General features: G+C 41.5%; 1 protein-coding gene across 2 annotated transcripts in view; it reads left to right on the plus strand.

Annotated features, from left to right (window-relative positions):
* The first annotated feature begins 5098 nt into the window (after nucleotides 1-5098).
* The window catches only part of LOC138723898 (opsin-VA-like), a 28704-nt gene continuing 12840 nt past the window's right edge, over nucleotides 5099-20962 (plus strand). The window contains exons 1-5 of one of the 2 annotated variants that reach the window (XM_069863393.1): nucleotides 5099-5459; nucleotides 7008-7218; nucleotides 8103-8220; nucleotides 9242-9481; nucleotides 10630-10897. In XM_069863393.1, coding sequence (XP_069719494.1) covers nucleotides 5099-5459; nucleotides 7008-7218; nucleotides 8103-8220; nucleotides 9242-9481; nucleotides 10630-10860 — 1161 coding nt within the window. In that variant the 3' untranslated portion in view covers nucleotides 10861-10897. Of the gene's footprint in view, nucleotides 5460-7007; nucleotides 7219-8102; nucleotides 8221-9241; nucleotides 9482-10629; nucleotides 11211-20962 lie in introns of those variants that run through there. The other variant, XM_069863392.1, reaches the window with a different exon arrangement.

Genomic DNA, 20962 nt, shown 5'->3' on the forward strand with positions numbered 1-20962 from the left:
CTTCAAATGTGTAATTGCTGGCTTTCTGCAACTGTGAGAAAATAAAACTGCAGATGAAAATAAAAAAATAAACAGATGGTGGAAATCAGTTTAAGAAAACAGATGCCAGCATCTGGAGTAGTCTCTATGCAGGGACATTCGAAAACTGATCACCTAGAAACAAATGCTTCAGGGACAGAGCATGATCAACTGGAAAAGCCCACTTTACTGATGATTTTTTGCATTGGCTATTGGGTGTTCAGGTTGTTTTCTAGACAAAGTATCCTCCTGTAGAGGCTTTGGAATGGGTTGTATGAAGGGACGTCACAATATTATATAATTATAAAGTGGTACTGCACAGGAGCAACCACTCACTCCTCTGCTCCCACTTCTGATGTAACACTCTGAGTGGTCTCAGTTTGGTCAGGCAGCAGGAGGAGAATATCTGTCTAAGTTTCTAGAAGTTTCATTGAATAGAAACCCTATTTCATGCACTCAAGTTTCATTAGATTCTGAAAGAACGTGGGCCTGCCTTGAGAGCTGGGAAAATGAGGTCAAACCCTGCAGTCCTGGGACAGGTTTCTTGGGTGAAGTCTGCTGTTAGGTTTCACAAGTGCTTTCCTTGAACTTCCCCAGATAGAAAAAGGTTAAGTGTTGCCCTCTAATAAACAGGATTTATAACTTTTACAAGTATTGTCAAGCAGAATCTAACTTTTTATTCTTAGATTAAAAAAAAAAGTCATTTGAATGAAGCGAAATCTTCACAGCATGTGTTGTCAAGCACAGGATAGGCTGCCCTGAGAGGCTGTGGAGTCTCCATCTCTGGAGAGATGCAAAACCTGACAGGACGTGATGCTTGCCCAGCTCTTGTGGGTGCTCCTTCTTGGGTGAGGGGCTGGATGGAACTCTCCAGAGGGCCCTGCTAGCCCCAGCCCTCCTGCATTTCTGTGATTAATTGGACTCAGGAAATGCATATTTGCTTAGGTGATCCAAGAGTTACAGTTTCTAGATTCCTAAGGCAACCTGCGATAGTCTCTATGCATAAACCACCGTAATTTCTGCTTACTTTCTAATTTAAACTAAACGCTCCTGCATTCTCTCCAGCTTCTCCCCTACTGAAGGCATAACAGAATGTAGCCTTGCTATATGTGGTTTTAAAAATCTTGTAGTGTAATATGTTCTTATACTCCCTTTGGAGATATCTGAGTGGAATTGCGTTATCAAATAGAAGACATTGTGAGGTCAGTGTAAATACACTTAATTCCAGAGTCATTCATAGACCTCACTTGCTGGTTTTTTAATATCTTTTTTTAAAGCAAAGACACACAGCTCAGAATTGGGAAGACTGATTTCTACTTGTCTGAAATTTTCCTCTGCTTTGAAATAGATGATTTCCACTCAAGCTTCTCATCGACCCTTTCCCCCTTCGCTGTGCCTGATGCGTCTCCCTGCCCACCCAGCCCAAGGAGCATCTTCTCTCAAAACTCTGCACCTGCCTGTGATGCTCCTTGTTCTTTCCTGCTGGCTTTCACCATCTTTTCCTGCCTTTCTTTTGTAGCCACAACCCAAACCCAGTGGTCACTTGTGGGGCTGGCAGAGGAGGTTTCTCCGGGAGGGCAGCTGGGATTTCCCGTTGGTGGGACTGGAGGGCAACCAGCAGGCACGTGCAAACATGACTTCCCGCAGGGAGACTCAGGCCAGGCCTCCTAATTTCAGTGTGATTTAACACAATCTATAGCACTATCTGGGAAAGGAGAAACACCAGGGTCAGCCCAATTCCCAGTCCAGAGGTGAGATGCTCTGAAGGGATGAGGTATTAATATGTGATGGAAGCAGTCTGTGGGCACACTGGGTCAGCACCGTTTGCTCACAGAAATGATGAGTGCCTCAATCCTTGTTTAGATTTTGGGTTTTTTCCAAAATAGAGGTCACCTTATGGGGTGGCCAGGTCAGGCACCGAGACGGGCACTCGTGTCGCACAGCAGCAAGTTTGGTTGTACCACAAATGGGATCCTTCTCTTCAGGTTCCCACAAGACATTGGTAGAGCAGAAAATGATGTTTGCTCTAATTAAATGTGACTAAACCGAATCCTTCTTGGGGACAAAGTAAATCTTTCGCAATCACTTTGAGGGGTGAAGGCCACTGCTGTCATTAGACAGCAGCACCTTGGGATTGACTATCACATGCTCAAAAGCTGAGAACCAATTTGAGTGCTCCACTTGATACATCACTCTGATTTTATAGCTCGTTTTCCTCTCTGCATCTTGTAGGAATGGCAAATTCAGGGCTAATTCACTAACTGCCACATGCAATTTGAGGCACCAGATTTGATCTCGGCACAGTACTTGTCACCCCGATTTTCTCTTACAGCTGGAATTACCAGAGGCACGTTACACAAGTGCTATTAGTTACACATCCTCTTCACCCCACTGACTGTATGTTCCCTGCTCCAACCAGCAGCAGTTTAACCATATTCTGAGGCTTTTTTATCCTCTAGCAACTTACCTCTTCATGTGGAGTGTTAGTCAGGAGCACCTTTGCTAAGGAGGCAAGTCATGCTTCATTTCTGGCCAGGAAAATGCAGACTGCAGTAGGTAAGATGTGTTTTGAGTGTTCTTCAAATTTATCAACAAACTTTCAGTATGTAGAAGTCCAGGAAAAAGAATTTGGCATTAGTGGAAAATGAGACCTTAATAAAAGGAGCTGAAGATCTTGTAATGTAATGCTGAAGAACAGATGTCTCTTTAAATGGAGGCTCCAGACCTGGGATGCTCTATGTTCTCCATAAGGCAATGCTTTGTCTTTCTAAATTTGTCTGATGTTGATTTCAGAGAAAAATCTCACAATAAAATTGCAAAAAAAAAAAAAGAAAAATTCTGTGCATTATTTGGACAGAAGAAAAATAAAATGCCTGTAGTGGAAGAGGGCAGAGTAACAAATGCAAACCTCTGATGCTGGAGGAAGTGCAACTGCTGTAGGTTGTAACGAGAGACCATGTCGCAGAGAATCACTTTCAGTGACAAAGTGGACCTGTTGAAGAAGGAAAAACAGGACAAGCCAAGCAGGCAATCAAGACAGTATAGGAATATTCTTACAGGATTCTAAACAAAAAGGAAGCACAAGGTAAAGAAAAGAGATGTTAGTTAAACTGTAACCAAAGTCATGACTCATACAAACAGCTTGAACAACATGACAGCATAAAACAACAACAATATAACTGGAAAACAATAATTATCATTCTTTACAGGGCTGTCAATGTAGAGTCAATGGATTTGTACCTTAGAGAAGTCCAGATACTAACTTCTCTGTTGTATGCTGAATTCAGCGTTCTAATTCCATTCTAACACCAACAAGAATTTAAAAAAATGTATAATTCCAAACAATGTAATACTCAAACTTGATTTTGAAGTTGTGCTCTGAATCTTTGCAGTGGAACTACGCTGAATGGTGCTCTACAAGGACTGGCTGGAGGCGTTTAATGTTGCTGTGCGTTGATCCCTCTTTTATTTTTGGCACTTGGAATTTGTTAATACTCCTATTTAATAAGTATTATTTTGTGGCTATTTTTTGTTACTAGATTTGATCTGCTTAAGCACCGTCTCTCTCCTTTTCAGTGGAGTATATACTAATCATTGAAAAATACCTTTGCTATTTTGGTTATGGTGAGCAGGAGTTGGTTCTTTTTATAATTCAAAATACTCTGAAATTTTCTGATGCATAACTCTTTCTGCTGGTGTCCTGAAACCCTTTTTGATGCCATTCCTGCACGCCAAAAGTTTTTAAGCTGCGTTAACCAAGTGTTTCTTGTAAAAGCCAAAGCAAATATAAACTCCAGGGAATGTATGGACAGGTAGTGTTACTCATTTTCACTTTCCCTCCACTCCTGTTTGTTTATTTTTGTGTTGTATGTGGTGTTTGTTGATCTGAAGTGTGAACGCTCTGAGGTGGCAACTGGATTGCTTTTGCATATTTGACTCTGGTTAATACTCTGAAGCTCTGATTAACAATTACAGTCCCCAAGAGTTATATCACAACACAGTTGAATGATTCCTGTATTCTGGGGGTGTCCAGCTTAATCTGTGGAATAATTACTGGCAGCCCTTTGGAGTGGAATATCTGTCACAATATTGTGTCTCATTAGGGTGCAGAGATGACTGAGCTACTCATCTTGGGAAACAAACACAAGTAACTCTAATTGCTAATGATTATTAAAGCATTCAGATACATCTAGTCATTTTTATCAGAAATACATGAGCGTCTGTTCTCTTTTCTGTTGTCATGCTGTAGTGATTTTCTTTCTTTTCATGTATTTCCAAGCGTTCTTTAAAATATTTTTCTGCACCTTTGAGTTTTTAGCGTGAAAGCTGCAGTTAACGATCATTACACTTTCACCAGGGCTAACACCTCCGCTGCCGCTGATAGAAACTGGAATTCCATGGAGTAACACAGGACACATTGAGCGTGGAGCTTCAGTTCCGAGGCCGTAGGCTAGTTGGAAGCGTGGACAGGGGTTCACGGTGCAGTCAGTGCCCTGTTCACAGCCACTGGGATTGTCCACTGTTAATCTTTGCACGGCTGCCTTCCTTCAAGCCAGTGAGAGAGGTGGGAGCCCCCCCTCGCTGCTCTCCCCACAGCTCAGGACTTGGGGAAGATCACTCCACCCTCACTATTAACGAAAGGAAAGCTTCGTTTTTACAGTGCTAAGGTCGGGAGGCATCTGAGCAAATGCTTCTTTTTTTCCTCCACGCAGAGTAGGGATGATCTGAGGGCTGTTTCGGCACTGCCGTTGGCTGCTGCAGAAGGAAGGAACCTGCAGCTTCTGTAGTCGGGTTTGATAACAGATAAAGACAGAGCAGCAGCAGGAGATTACTGGCAGAGAGGGGCAGAGGTTGCTCTAAGAGGTTTTCTCAGTCATCCCTGTTCCCACATTCCCTGCACAGCACTAAACTTTCCTCTGAGCAGAACTTTGTTTCCTGGACTATTAATGGAAAGCAGAAGCATGGAGAGCTTGTTCACGTTTCTGTTGGAGACAGCAAATTCCTCCTTTTAAGCCTGAATGTCGTTGCCATATTAGAATCTCCGGTATTATGTTACTTTTGCTAGTGAGAGAGAAAAAAAATGGATGCATTCAGAGCACTGGAAAATGAGTCGCTGCTGTCCAGTTCCTCTGGTCCTACCAGGTGGGATCCCTTCCGTCGTCCCTTGGATTCCATCCAGCCCTGGAACTTCAGGCTTCTGGCAGCAGTAATGCTGGTGGTGACCTCTCTGTCCCTTGCTGAGAACCTGGCTGTAATCCTGGTAACTCTTAAATTCAAGCAGTTGAGACAACCTGTCAATTATGTTATAGTAAATTTGTCCGTGGCGGATTTCTTGGTCTCACTGACTGGTGGCACCATCAGCTTTTTCACCAATCTAAAAGGTTATTTTTATATGGGATACTGGGCTTGCGTACTGGAAGGATTTGCTGTTACGTTTTTCGGTAAGCTTGATTTTCTTTGTAGTTGTGTGTTCTTTAACTTCAACTTTCTTCAATGTATTCTACGAGCTATGCTGCAGCTCCCCCAGTCACTGCCTTTGCATGTCTTTGAACTCACTGGCTCTTTCCCCAGTTACGTTTATTCCCTAGTGGATCTCACCTGTGGGTGAATAACTTCCATCACTATCTTTGCCATATATCAGTGCTTACTGTATGTATATGGATCACTAAATATTTTTAATAGAATGAGAAAAATTTTCATAATAACAGTGTTGGGGTTTTTTTTTGGTAAAACAATGTCAGATAAACATTCATTATGTGTAATTATTTTCAAAGTTTGTATTTAAATGTGTGCATTTGAGGATAAATAAGAGAGAAAAAAAAAGAGTGAATGGTTGCTTTTAAACTGTGGAAAACATCAGGGCACAGAAACATGTGATGCTAGCTCTGCTTCAGTGGTTCTAAGGAACCGTGATATCCCTGTAACGGTCACCCCTCTCACCTACAGGTTTTTGTGATTCTTTTTCTTGGCTTTTCTTGGCAAAAAGTGTTAGAAGTACTCTAAAAGGGAAAATCCTCACTACTAAGTTCCCTGTGGAAATAGACCCCTGCAGAATAAATAGGAAATTTTCTTAAAATGGGACATCTCCTTACTTGAGACAGATGTGCGCTCCTGCCCCCGTGCTCCTCTTTCTGAAGCTGCAGGGTAAAAACAGCCTCCTAACTCTGTCACTGCTCTAAATGCAACACATTGCTCAAACTCAACCTGAAAAGTAGTCCCACAGTTTCTCTCAGCCTGGTTAAACTACATGGAATGGTTGGACTCGATGATCCGGTGGGTCTCTTCCAACCTGGTTTTTCTATGATTCTATGAATAAATGTTGGTGAGGGGCAGATCTACTAAATCAGTTTGTGGCATGTAAACCATGTCCCGTGGAGAAATGTCAGTCTATTTCAAGATTCTAGTGGCCATCCAGGTGATATGTACCTACTGAACTGATAAATTGATGCTGTGGGTTTTATGACAGTCTGAAGTATGACATTCCTTGCAAAGATAACATTTTAAATTTATATCTTAATTTATTAATTTGGAAGCTACAGGTAATTTGCAGCTATTCAGAGTAGAACCAAATGAAAAAATAGAAGTAATAGCTGCTTGGTTTTGTAGTCGTACTGAGGCTCACAAACTAGACAAATACGAAAATCTTGTGCTCTTAATAAATATTGGAATAGTGCAGATAAAGTGCACATCCTTTCACAACTAGGGTTGATGGAAAAGGTGCCTGATGTGGTGGGTGGTCAGATACTGGGACAGGTTTCCTCGAGTGATGTGGAGTCTCCATCTGTGGAGATATTCAAATCCCACCTGGACGTGGTCCTGGAAAACCCACTGTATGAGCCGTGCTTGAGCATGTGTGGGGTGTGTTGAACTAGATGGCCTCCAGAGATGCCTTTCAACCTAAACAGTTCTGTGATTCTCTGATGTGGGATGCTCTTTGATTTTCAGTGATTGACCCAGGTTTTGATGCTGACTGTGTTCTCTCACTGTAGGCATCGTTGCTCTCTGGTCTCTTGCTCTATTGGCTTTTGAACGGTACGTTGTGATCTGCCGCCCACTGGGAAATACTCGCTTGAGGGCAAAACATGCAGCCCTGGGTATTGTCTTCGTGTGGACCTTTTCCTTCATTTGGACCATTCCACCAACCATGGGTTGGAGCAGTTATACCACCAGTAAGATTGGAACTACTTGTGAGCCTAACTGGTAAGGTCACTGTGGTGGAGAGTGGTAAAGAAATAAAATTTTGCAGCTCAGGATGTTTCAGGGGCAGGAATTTCAAGGAAAGGTTTAAAGATTATATGTATCTCTGCCAATATAGATGTAAAAACAGTTGTAACAAAACTGAGCAAAATTTGCCAAAAAAGATTTATTTTTTTTTCCTGACGGAAGGAACTCCCATCTCTAATGAAAATAACTGTCCTATACTTTGCTTTTCGTTGGGATTCAAAGAGAAGAGACAGATTTTTCAGAATACTGGACAAAGCCCTGAGCAACCTGGTCTGCCCCCATATCTAACTCCACTTGGAGCAGAAAGTTGGACTACACGTCAATTCCCACCTGCACTATCCCAATGTGCCTACGATCCCTACCATCCTATGGGCATGGGATCCTGTCCTAGACCATAGAATCATAGAATAGTTTGGGTGGGAAGACGCCTTAAAGATCATCCAGTTCCAACCCCTCTGCCACCTACCACTAGAACAGGCTGCCCAAGGCTCATCCAGCCTGGCCTTGAACACCTCCAGGGATGGGGCAGACACAGCTTCCCTGGGCAACCTGGGCCAGGGCCTCCCCACCCTCATGGTGAGGAAATTCCTCCTTATGTCTAGTCTAAATCTGCCCCTCTCCAGTTTATCCCCATTGCCCCTCATCCTAGCACTACAAGCCTTTGTGAACAGTCCTTCCCCACCGTTCTCGTAGACCATGGCCAGGGAGATGGCCCAGGGCTCCATCTGCTGATAGGACTGAAGTTATAAAGGGGCACTATGAATAAAAATGTGGACAAAAATACTCGTGACAACTTTGAAAAGCAAAATTAATACTTCAAGAAAATACTAGGAATACAATGTACTTTTTGTTTTATGCAGGTACTCGGGAGCTTATATCGACCATACGTACATTATTGCGTTCTTCATCACCTGTTTTGTAGTGCCTTTATTGGTGATTTTGGTATCCTATGGGAAATTGATGCGGAAGCTAAGAAAGGTAGGAAGAAGCACTTACGCTCAGGCTTTTACAATGTGTATGCATACAAACATTTGGAATTTTTCTGTTTGATTTTCTATTAAGATCAGACATATGCAGATCAAATTTCCAGGCAGCAAATGCACTCGATTATCGTCCCTTGTCATATAATAATCCTTACACATAGAAATTTGGTACATTTCTTCAATTTACTGTTGTTTTTCAGGTGTTTGGGATAGTTAAATGCTTGTAATTATTCTGAGTATCATTTTCTCTCTCAAAACCAAAACATTAGGGAAAGGCAAAAACTATTTTATTTTCTCATTAGAAAACATAGATCGGACCATGCCTACTTCAGGTGACATCATGATTCTTCCAAATGGATTCTTCTTGATTTCCTCTGGGATGAGGAAAGGGGAGGGAAGGTGAAGTGGCTGGAAGAGGTTGCTTTCAGTATGACATCGTGGTGTCATCTCACTAGGCTTTCTCACTCCTCCCTCCGCTATCCAGAAAGGATAGCAGTAATTTTATAACAAATGACACTTCTCGGTAAGTTGTGTGTTTCACATTCCTCTTGCAGCTCCGTGACCTGGCAGGAGGCATAGTCATGAAATACCGGGGCAGCTGTGGGGTTCCTCATCACAAATTATTTATCACAAGTAATTTCTTCACTAGGAGAGAGGTGAGACACTGGCCCAGGTTGCCCAGGGAAGCTGTGGCTGCCCCATCCCTGGAGGTGTTCAAGGCCAGGCTAGATGATCCTTGGGCAGCCTGGTCTGATGGGAGGTGTCTCTGTCCATCGCAGGGGGGGTGGAGCTGGATGATCTTTAAGGTCCCTTCCAACCCAAACTATTCTATGACTCTTTGTCCCTCAGCAGGAACATTAGCTCCTGTGGTCCAGTAACAACATCTTTATGTGCTGTCATTCTGAAGAAGAGTAGGTCTGCTCACGTGGCAGATTATTAACCTGCTCACTAAATTTCAGTGGTTAGTGGCCTTGTTGTTTGTTTTTTTCCTAGGAACTTCTGTCTTTTCTTTACAGGTGTCAGATACACAAGGCAGGCTGGGAACCTCCAGGAAACCTGAAAGACAAGTGACTAGAATGGTTGTGGTTATGATTATTGCTTTTCTGATCTGCTGGACCCCATACGCTGCCTTTTCCATCTTGGTCACTGCACACCCCTCCATTGAGCTGGATCCTCGTCTGGCAGCAATTCCAGCCTTTTTTTCCAAAACAGCTACTGTTTATAATCCAATTATTTACGTCTTTATGAACAAACAGGTACTATATGCTCTCAAAGGTCTTTAACATTCATAGTTTGTTATCTTGTCTTCCTTTGTAATGAATTATTTCTCCCTGCCTACATGTTAGTTAACCAGCATTACAATATCCCAGATTTAGAACTGAAAAAAAAAGAAAAAAATCACTGTATATCTACCTGCTGGAAGATAACATAAGCCTCGATGCTTATCAAAATATAGATATTAATAATGTTAGGTTTAGATATTATAAAGGAAGAGCAGCCTTTAGTGAACATCAGTTAGTTTTCTGTGTGAAAATTCTGTTTTCAAGGCTGCCCCAGTACATTTTTATAGTTCTTTAGGAATGCAACACCATTGAGTTGATTTTTGAGATGGGGTGGAAGTTTTCTATAGATTGAAATTGTGCTGAGGGAAACGATGCATTTGTGGCTATGTGAAAAGGGAGGACAGAAGCATTGCTTATGACTATGGAATGGGAACTTTCTTCTCTGGAAAGGGTGCAGAGGACTGGATGCAGAGAAGAATTGACAAGGGAATGAACCAAAGTGGTACATGTTTACTGTGGCAACAGGCATGATAATAAACTTAAATAGATATATTCAATGAACGTAGCTACCAAGAGTGGTGGCATCAAGCGGAGTATAAGTAAGTGAAAAGAACTAAAATATCAAAGTGACTGTCAATAAGTTGTGATGGATTTATTCAGTCCCGCAGAGAGAGACATCGCTTGTCTCACATCCTACAGACAGTACGCTGAGCTCCCGATGCGTGAGAGGCGTATGCTGGTCTTACCCTGCTCATGGGTATGAACAGCATGGAAACAAACCGTCTTTGAACAGCTGTTTATAAGCATATGAAAACAACTCACAAGCCTGGAGAAGTTATTGTTCCATCCATTAGGTCTGGTTAGTAACAAGCAGAATTATTTTTGAGAATAAGATTTTCTGGCAGTCTGGATCTTTTTAGAATTATTTAGTAATTATTTCTAAGTGTTAGAGTTCTTCATGGTGGCACAAACAAATATATTTCATGGGAATATCTCTCTATATTCCCAACTGACTCACAAGAGAATTTCCAAGAGTTTTAGCTAAGATGCAATCTGCTTTATAGAGATTTTTATAATTCTTTATGTGTTTTGATTGATCTCCTTTTTTTCCAACTTTCTAGTTCAGGAAGTGTCTGATTCAGATGTTCAGCTGCAGTGGCATAGAGACTGCAGAGTCCAACATGAACCCAACTTCTGAGAGAGCAATGCTAACCCAGGACAAAAGAGGCAGTGAGATGTCCACCGTGGCAGTACGTAGCACCGTTTCCAAGAGGAAAACCGGAGACGAACACAGAAATTGCCATTCGTTCGCTCTATTGGCAGCTTCAGAAAACAAAATCTATCCCATGTAGTGCGGTGGATGTGATCATTAATGCAGCACATTGCCTTGTTATGATCACTTAATACAACAGGTGTTATCTGTGGGGACATTATGCTTCTGTGGACACTGGCTTTTGAGATTCTGGGCTCCTAAGTGCATGTAAGAGTGTCTTGGCTCTGCAGTTGCAGTAAAACACGCAGCCACGAGGTGAGTCCCTTCCTCCACTGCATTCCTCTTCCCAATATACAGCCTACTTGCTCCCAGAAATAACAGGAGATCCCAGTGCTGCTATGCTGGCACCTAACACAGTAGTGATGGGGAGTTTTACGCTGCTGATGGCTCCTGGACAAAAACATGAAATGGCACATGGTTTCAACATGCTAATGGACAAATAAATAATATATCACATCCAGCTGACTCAATTTTAGCTAATGGAGGTTTGAGAAAGAGCAGGTCTGAGTGCTTTTTTTGGTTTGTTTGGGTATTTTTTACTAAAAAAAAGCAGAGGAAGGCAGAGGCTTTTACACTTAGGTTTGTCCTTAGTTAGAATCTCATCTGGGCCACTAAGATCTCCAGTAGCTCGGGCAAGCCATCCAGCCTCCCAAGCCCTGTTTTATTAAATCAAGTCCTTTCAAAAGTTGGTCATAACTCACTCTGCATTCCCTCTTTCTCAAGAAAATGTTATGTACTTACGACAACTTTTCGAGTAAATTAATTTAGACTAGATGTTTATTGTGGTTCTCTTTCACCTGAACTACTCTGTTAACTCAACTTTAGAAGAGGAGTTAGTAGGGTATAGGACAGTACAACTGTGCAGGAATGCTGGAGAAAGGGTCAGCTTAGAGTTGTGAAGCTGGGCTTTATGGGAAGGTTTTCCCTGTACGTACTTGCAAAGTGCAGAGCTAAGATCTATCATGTTCCTGAGAGCACGTAGCTCCAGGTGACAACTATGATTTCTGTTTCTCAACAATCACAATTTCCGGAAATCAGCGGTTAAAGAATACATTGTGGAAGTGCTGGGCCCCATGATGTTGGAGAATATTGGTTGTCTGCCTTTCCATTTACACATTTTCACTTTTCTCACTTCTGAGCCTCTATGGAGGCATCGCCCTAGCCCTGCTCTCTGAGGAGCAGTTGTGTCTTTGTCTCTTCAGCTCTCAAATTCCTGTTTCTGCCTAAGTCACATCCTTACTTCTTTTCACTGAGCATAAATCATTAACTTCTAATTACTCCTTTGATATCAGAAGAAGGAGAGCAACATAAATGTACTTTCTGTAAACAGTGAAAAAGAGTAGAAGTTTCCATCTTTCCATGGCTGTATTCCATCTCATGTATTTAATTCACACAAAGACATGCAGCAGTTCTCTTAGGTTTAGCAGAATGTCACTTGCTCACGTGTAAAACCAAACTAGGCCATGAGTTTAATAAAGCCAGACTTCTCTTAGGAGCAGCCTTTGGTGAACGATGTATCAAGTATTGCTAAGACCTGGCATATCAGATTTTGAATCCTATATAAAATCTACACTTAATTGAATGCATTTTAGAAGAAAAGATGATAACTGACTATATTTAAATGTTTTAGTATGGAAACCATTATTTCTAGATAAGACATTAGTACGGCACCAGCCAGAACTAATGTTGCTCCGTACTGGCACAGAGAAGCTACATTAACAACATGCTAACAGGCTTTAGCAATAGAAATTAATGTGGAATGAACCACCCAGTATTCAGTTTTACTTCAAAATATTACAGTTGCTTTACACAGAATAAAGACATTTTATTTCTAGTAGATTTTTCTTCTCTTTATCTTTTGTTAAGTTGCAGCTTGAAAGACTACATTGCCCTGAAAAGAGATGACAGGGTACCCGAGATGCTTGTGGTCAAACCTAGTCCCAGAATGTACCTTGCTGTATTGGAAGTCAAGAATCATTCCTGCTGCAGATGAAGTTGTTGGTGGGCCAGGGAGAGGTAACGCAATGAAAAACACCCTCTGAAACTCTGGTATCTCACACAGGCTGACTTTTTACAACTTTCGTGCTCAAGAGGCGGCACAAGCTGCAGCTCCCGGCCAGGGGTGGGGGTACATGGGCTCCCATGGGCTGCTTGGCTTCCCATTCCTGCTCGGGGCCCCTTACAACATTCAAACTGATGAATGAAGAGAGTAATTCATCCCCCATATTTATGCACAGCCCTGGCTTTTTGATGCAATTTGCTTTCCCCCATTGAAGGTGATCTAAACACTGAAGCAACGTGGGGGAAAGCATGAGCTGTTCACTCCTCCTCCCTGTCACCAGCCTTCTCGTGGAGATGTGTTGGGGGAGTCCCACTGTCTGCAGCTCTCACTTCTGAAGGCCAAGGGGAGCTTGGCGGGGGGAGGTAGGGTCTTCAGGCTATCTGACACCCAAGACAAACGTTGTAATATGTAACTGTGCACGCCTGCTTTAGGTAACTTCATGGCTTTTTTTTTTCCATCAAATACGTAAGAATTATTCAATAAGATCTTTCTGTAAAAGATCCTTGACAAGTGCATAGGGAAAAAGGGATCCCTGCAGCAAGTGTATTTCTGTAAAGCTTTCCTAGGTGGTCTGTTCCTTTGGCCCTGCTCTATTTCCACTATCCCCAAATTCACATTGTTCCCGTAGGACAGCTATTAGTGCAAAGGACCTTATCATGCTCTTTGATTTGCACCTCATGAAAGCATGAGACAGGTCTTGGGACCTTTTCTACAACATATGAGGAGGAGACATTGGGAAGCAAAGGTGATTAACCACACAAAGCGTGAAGCGCTCATGAAGTGCTGGTTAGCTGCTGCAGTTGGAGACCAAGCACGATGACCGTAAGGCTGTGCAGGACAGGACTGACATGAATCTGAGCTACCGGAGTTAATCACTGGAGTGAAGGAGTGAACATGGGGAGGGCAGGGTGGCTACCCATGCCATCGCTCCAGAGATGTCTGCATCTTGGTGAGTTCTCCTTGCCAGTAGTACCTGCTGCCGTGCCAGACACCACAAGGCATGGACGTGGTCTCCAGCAAAGAGCAAGGTCAGGAAGAAGGCACTGCTTAGCGAGTAGTACTGGGGAGCACCCAGGGGTTCCCGTTCTTTAGGCAGTAATGTTACCTTTACCACCCTACCTTAATGGTTCAAGCCAGTGGGTGCTGTAGGAATCTCTTGTTGAAACACCTTTTAACATTTCCCACAAATAGTAGCCACGACCACACCATCCAGGCTTCTCCATCTTTGACGCTGGAGGTGTGATGCTGTGTAGCTATTGGCCATTCCCTTTGTTAGAGAAATTTAGTTGCAAGGTGATGGTAAAATTTTTAAAATCTGATTTTTAAGAAGCAATTGCTATACACTGTGGTATTCCTCCTAATTCATCCTGGATTCAAAATTAATCTGAATTTCATTCTTATATTTTCTGAGTAGAAGAGTTGCTTAGATTGAAAGACCCTGATTTCATTTTTGAATGGTAAAATCCAAAGAGTTACTTTACAAATAAAGTCACATGCTGCACACGTGAGACTTGACTGCGAGAAAACTGTGGTCTTTGTATTCAACTCACAAATTTCATGAGGTGATTGTCTTTTACAGTATAATTTTGGTCTCTGTAGGCTTGAACTTCTGCAGTGCTCAATCTTAAACCCAAACTATGAACCTCATTCTGACAGCCACATCCTGTCATGATTCATGTTCTTCAGCATTAATCCTGCAGGATCTAGAGCAGAAATGTGAATAGATATGTATGCCTCTTTTAAATGTTTTGGAAATATTGTGAGACAGGAAGGGTAAGGTCTTACATTATTATTTGTATGCACATTTTTATGCTTACTAGTCTGTTAAAACTGACATATTATTTGAAAGCAAAAATTCTTGCATTTAAACCTCAGATTTTCTCTTTCAAGGGTATGTTGACCTAGGTTAATCACATGTTAATGACATTAGATGTATTAAATCATGAAGAATTGGCAGAAGTGTTCGTATTTAATTAAAAGCAACAGAATTATTTTATCTCCTGAGAAGGTAAGGATATGTAGAGCTCTGTAGTTCTAAGTAGAGCATCAAAACTTCAGTAATGGTGAAGAAAAAGCACAATGTAAAAGTGCATGGAAAAAAACCTTCGAAAATAGCAAGTTAAATGGAGATCCACCATCTGATAACTGGTTCTGTCATCCTCAATACAAGTCACTCGTGATGAAGTGGTACTGGTGAGCCTTTTAGAGTATTTCACCAAGGAAAATTTGGTTTGCCGCTATAAATTAATTAAGGACAAAACTTTGTAGAGACAGTTGAAGACCATCTTCAACTAACAAAAATAGGAACACACCCACATAATACCCTAACACCCAGTGTGAGGTTAGCAGTAGGTCACATTATCATCGTGTGTGGTGGGGTGGATAGTCTGATGTCAAGCTTTGAATTACTGCCCTCAAAACACTACAGGGAAGGGTATTCACAGCGGAGCTTTAGGGCAGTGCTCACATTTCAGCCACAGAGCAGATAAATAACCTTGGCTTTTTTATGTGAAAAAGGGAGAACTACAGCACAATAGGAACAAAACGGGAATCCCCAGGATGAGGGAACCTATGCTGAAAAGTCACCGCATTAAGCCCTGCTTCCTTTCACCTAGTCATAAACCAGTGCTAGAGCGAGGAGGCAAGATTTTCTCCCCGAGCTGGGTACAAGGAGCCACCTGAGCACCTTCAGAGACAAAAGTTCTAATGTGTGTGGGTTCCATGAAAAATCAATTCTCATATTCATTTCTTTTTTTCGGGGGAAACAGCTTTGAATTAACTTTCAGGGACTGACTTTTAGAAAAAGATTTCTTTCAAAGTTTTTTAGAAACTACAGAATTTTCTGCACATTTTGGTTATTAAAGTTGGAAGATAATAAGAAAACATGGGGAAAAAGTATTTTCCTATACTTTATTAGAAGCTTAAAATTGTTGCCATTCACCAGATGACAATTAAGCTCTGGCAGTATTGTTTTCATAGAGAAGTCATTGTTAAGATGTTGATTTTTAAAATGAAAGGGAATTTTAACCACTTTCTTATTGTTTGCACTCAACTGTTCTGCTGTTATTCAGATTGTTAATTAAAGGTGTGACAGCAGTATTTAGACACACAGGAGGCAAAGCGCTTACAGACTTCATAGTCAACTGTCATTTAGAGAAGCATTGTACAAATCTAAACGGGCACTGAAAACAATGATGGATAATTATGAAAAAGCCAAGTAAATATTTGTTAAAATGGTAACACTTGCACTCAGTGACAGGAGTGACAGCAAATGAGTGGTTAGGACAGAATTATGGAGAATCTTGCTTGTGAAGCCCCTTCCCTGTGTATGCAATTGCTGGATGTCTCAGCTGAGAACGTCAGAAAGTGAGGTGACTGCTCTGCAGCAAAGCAAGCCCCGATCCCCAGTGCTGGTGCAGCTGTGGAAGAGCTGCCAAGGGAAGGTAAGAACCAGCAATAGCTTTCAGTCCTAGCCTCTCCCATCTGGGAGCAATTGCTGGACATTTCCATTATTGAGAAATAAAGCCAAGTTCCTGGCTTAATTTGTCACAAGGGAAAAAAAAATAATATTTAATAACAGCTTTCAAAATCAATTGATTCAGTAAGAGAGAAAATGCTGAGGTTTAAAAGTAGACTATCCAAGCTATTTTCCATAGCCTCAGCTCTAAAGACAGAGATCATTTTAAAAAGTCATAAAAACAACTCATCTCACTACCTGCTAGCAGGGGAGAAGGTTGGGGCTTAGCCACTGCTCAGCGTGTGGTGCGCTTCATCAAGTGCTCATATTCTTGCCCTGGCAACAGACAACACAATTTCTCTATGGATTCACTCCTGCTTTTTAAATATACAAGTATATTAATATGCAGATATTTTGTTTCTCCTAGAATCAGAGGTAACCACAGAGCACTGCTAGAGGAGATAACACCTGCTCAAAGTGAAAGGGCATGGAAGGGGGCAGAGATTCCTATTAAGCACCAGCTCTACTAAAAGTTCATCATAAGCAGGATCATTCCAGTGTAGCTCTGAAGTAGGGGAGGTGGAGATGAACCTCTCATTTGCATCCCAGGATAATCGCGTCGTTTTTTTTGCAAATATTTTTACCTTGTTTTTTGGTAAGAAATGTACTTAATCACATGTCAGAATTTCCAAATTTGAGTAATGAGACCTTGTCCTTGCTCATGCTGGGTCTCTATTGCCAAGGAATCTGAAAGCAGATGGGCAACCAGCAATCAAAACAAGTTGGATAAACATGTTTCTTCACGTTTCTGTCTTCACCTCTTCACCTGCAAAGAGAATTCTTGCTTTTTCTTTGTTTCCTGCTTTTTCTTCCATTCACTGCTTCTTCAGGCTCAGACCAAACCCCCAAAATAGAGAACTTCTGATGTTCTCCTTCATCTTGCTCTTACCTGCGGATCCATTAACCCACTCAGAAAAGACCTTTTCTCGCAGAAAATACACTTACAAAGGAGGGAGGGTTCTGATGGGATCCTTCAGTGAGACAAGGTGACTTGTCTAAGCCTACACAGCTCCAACATTCCCATATGTTTTGAGTTTCCGTGATGTTCCTCTACCACAATTCCAACCTGAGTGTTCCCACAGATGTATGCAGAGCAGCCTAATTAGAGGAATAAAACAGATATTCATTGGCTAAAAGCTTTTCTGTTTGATTTTGACCTCAGCGAAAATGATTATCCAAGAAAACAGAGTCATGAACATTAACAATAATTCTCATCTCAATTATTGAGAAATATAATTTGTAAATGATTAGTGAAGAGGAGATTCTTAGAAAATTTATGATAATGTTCTTTATTATAATAATTTGAATTATAAATTGTACTATTCTTTCTCTTTATTACATTTATAGTGAAGCCTCTTCCCTTTTCTTTGTCACAAAGAGTTAAAATCTGTAAGAGAATTTAAGAGCCTTTCAGTAATTTGGCACATCAGTTTTAGCTCAGCTATTACCTAGCTGCATCAAGATATTAATGTAGTCATCTCTCTTTAGTCTCAATGAATTGCAATAAAAATGTCAAACAATTAGATTATATTGGCCAACGTAGCCCTGTTTGATTGAGTACAGATGTAGGCTGTGCCCCTTGAATCATACTGATGAAGAAGCAGAAAGGCTTGCAGAACTCCAGTGCAAATTTATTTCAATATATGCACCATTTAGGTTTCTGATGTCAGTTCTTGCAATACTAATAACCAAAAAATGCTAAAGTGGGATTTCAGATGGAATAATAGTCAATGTCATTTAGGACAAATACTAATGAGTGCTGTTGGAGGGGAAAAAAAATACCTGTTAAAAGCAGCACAGTATGCTGGTACAAACACAGACACTGCTCCGTTGCACCGCTGTGACTACACCAAAGGAGAAAAATTAATATTTCTCTTACTAGTGTGAATAGTACCGCACAAATTCTACCTCTGCCTGGACCAGAAAAAAACCAACATGTACTTTTGTGTAAAGAAACCAGTATATAAAGACTTGATAGAGATACCTGTCTCAGTGTTCGCTGCTGTGCTGGTTTGGAAGTCAGTAAAAGCGTGGGCTCCCCTTTTTCTGCATGTACACCATGTGCACCCAGCAGTTTGTGCAGCCTTATCATGGAATGTGCAGGAAGGCACAAGTCCTTACAGTGAAATACCTCTGGTGTCCACACGTAACTAAAAGCTAAACCTATGCTGTTATAAATTAAAAGCTGAAGACACATATGATTAAAATTGGTTAAGTTGTTCCCATTTTGCTAGAACAGACATGTAATAAGCAAAGAATACTGATGGTGTAACTATCTCCATGGTACAGTCTTCCTCAGCTGAAGAAGCCTGTTCCCACTCCACCCCAGCAAATCTTTATCCATGTGCATCCGAGCTAGTATTCAGTCTAGAGCAGTATTGCAGGAGAAAGCGTGCACCTGTGCACAGGTGTATTTATGAATGATGTCAGGTCATAAGATTACAGGCTGATCATCATAAACACAAAGACACAGAGAGGAGCAGCTGAGCAGAGACAAGGAAGGGACTCCTCTAGCCTGAGCAGTGGAAGGGGTTGAGCAAGTTGCTACTCTTGGAGCTATCAGAGGAGGATGATAAGCCTCTTGCCCTGGGATGAAACTCACTGAGGTGGGTCAAGGAGAGGAACATCCTCCCTGTATGCCTTGCACACTGAAGAGGGTCACTGTCTACAGCAGAATATAGAATGCAGAGGTAAAAACTGGGTATTTTAAAACCTGGCATAAGACGTTTCAAGGTGTTTATGGGAATTGATGAGATGTACGGGATGTTCAGAGGGAAGACCAAAGGTCGAGGGCTCAAGATATGTCAAGGGCAGGAGAAGAGAGAGAAAAGAGTCTAAAGGCAATTAATTGTGTGTCAACAGGCTGCTAGTATGTTGTCTGACCAAGACCTCCACTGATTCAAGACAACCTATCTTGTCTTATTATTCCTAACTATATTCTGTGTGGGTGTGCTCATGTGAACGTGAGTAAAATAAGTCAGTAAGTAGGCAGTGGTAGGATAGGAAACCTGCATACCTGCAACTGGACCATGACCATCCAAGGCTTGGATGTTCCAGCGCTGGCAGCTGTGGAGATTACATACTACATAGACTGAGAAAGAGTAACTGAGCCTTGATATGACTCACTATTATGGGTTCCAGGGAGAAGCTCACCAATTAGAGTAGCTAGGAGACAGACATTGGGCAAGAACGTGTAATGGAATACAATAGAAAGACTCAAAATAACTTATCTAAAGTAAAATGATGGGAGAAAACATTTCCATTCGCTTTTGCAAGTCATAGAAGTAGTGGCTGCTGCATGTGACAATGAACGTGCCAGTTTACGTTTCTTAGGCGTTATGACTCTAATGCAGGCAGGAAAATCTGAACCAGCTCACTTTCTTGAAAAATCATCTCACAGCACTCTACTTCAGGTAGCGATGAAGGCTGCCCAGGGCTGGGAATGTGGGAAACATTACATGGATAACTGTCTGCAGGGGAAAGACAACACCCTCCTCTCGGAACCCTTTATGAATGGAGTTATTGCAATTTTTAATGTGGCTATCACTGATGTGATAGGCGAGAGCTCCAACAAGGGCCAAGACATTTTGTTCTAGCCATTTATTATTTATTAGTCAATGCTGAAGACAGCATGTTTAGATATTTCTTTTGATTTCTAAGTTACATCCGGATCCTGATTCAGTGACCAGGTACTGGAACAGTTTCTCCTCTATTAAATACCACGCTAATATCATGCTTATTGTTACATACAACTTAGCTGCTATCTCTTTATCAGGCTTAACCAAATGGTTACAGATAGCCATCTACATAAAGTGAAGCCTACTTCACACTCATTTATCTTACATTCTGTAAGCTACTTCAAGTTCTACAAGTCCAGATAAATTCTGAGGACATGACAGAACTGCAAATATTTTTTGGAAACTATTCTTTAATTCCAATGGAAACTCTTAGTTAATTCTCTGACAGCATATTGACAGGTAATTAATAAGTAGCTGTCACATCTGCAGTAGAACAGACTGTCCTGGCTGCTCCAGGAATGCTGAGGATTTTAGCAGACAAGCTCATTAATACTGGAAAAAGGGTCAAGATGTGTAAATGTTTTCATTGCAAACTCTTCTTTTCCCTCGCCTTCCTCGTCTCTTCCAGGATACTGCAGAATACAGCTCTACTTGTAATTCCGTTGCCACTGTTCTCTAATCGAGTTTACATTGTACGCACAAACTTGTTCTCCATGCCACTCTCAGCAGTTTTCCAAATGGACACTTCTGGCCTACAGCATGAAACCATTGTCCCTTATCGATGTATCATGATCATGCCTTTGTTGCGCTAACCAAAACAGATTGTGAGCCATGATCTGTCTCTTAAAATCTTGGCAATAAACAGAAAAAGAAGACAGAGAAGAGCACTGTGGGCGGTTACTGTGATGTGATTAACAACGATGATCTAGTACCCAGTACCCAGTCAAACCACACACAATATAGAATATTTTCATAAAGAAATCAGTACAGCTTGTGATTCTCCAGGGAAATCACCAGCTGTGCTTCTGAAAAACCCAGTTTCGGGGGTTTATTTTGCTGCAACTTACCCTCTAGTGTACCTACT

Source organism: Phaenicophaeus curvirostris, chromosome 9 (assembly GCF_032191515.1).
Source record: "Phaenicophaeus curvirostris isolate KB17595 chromosome 9, BPBGC_Pcur_1.0, whole genome shotgun sequence".
Classification (NCBI taxonomy): Eukaryota; Metazoa; Chordata; class Aves; order Cuculiformes; family Cuculidae; genus Phaenicophaeus; species Phaenicophaeus curvirostris.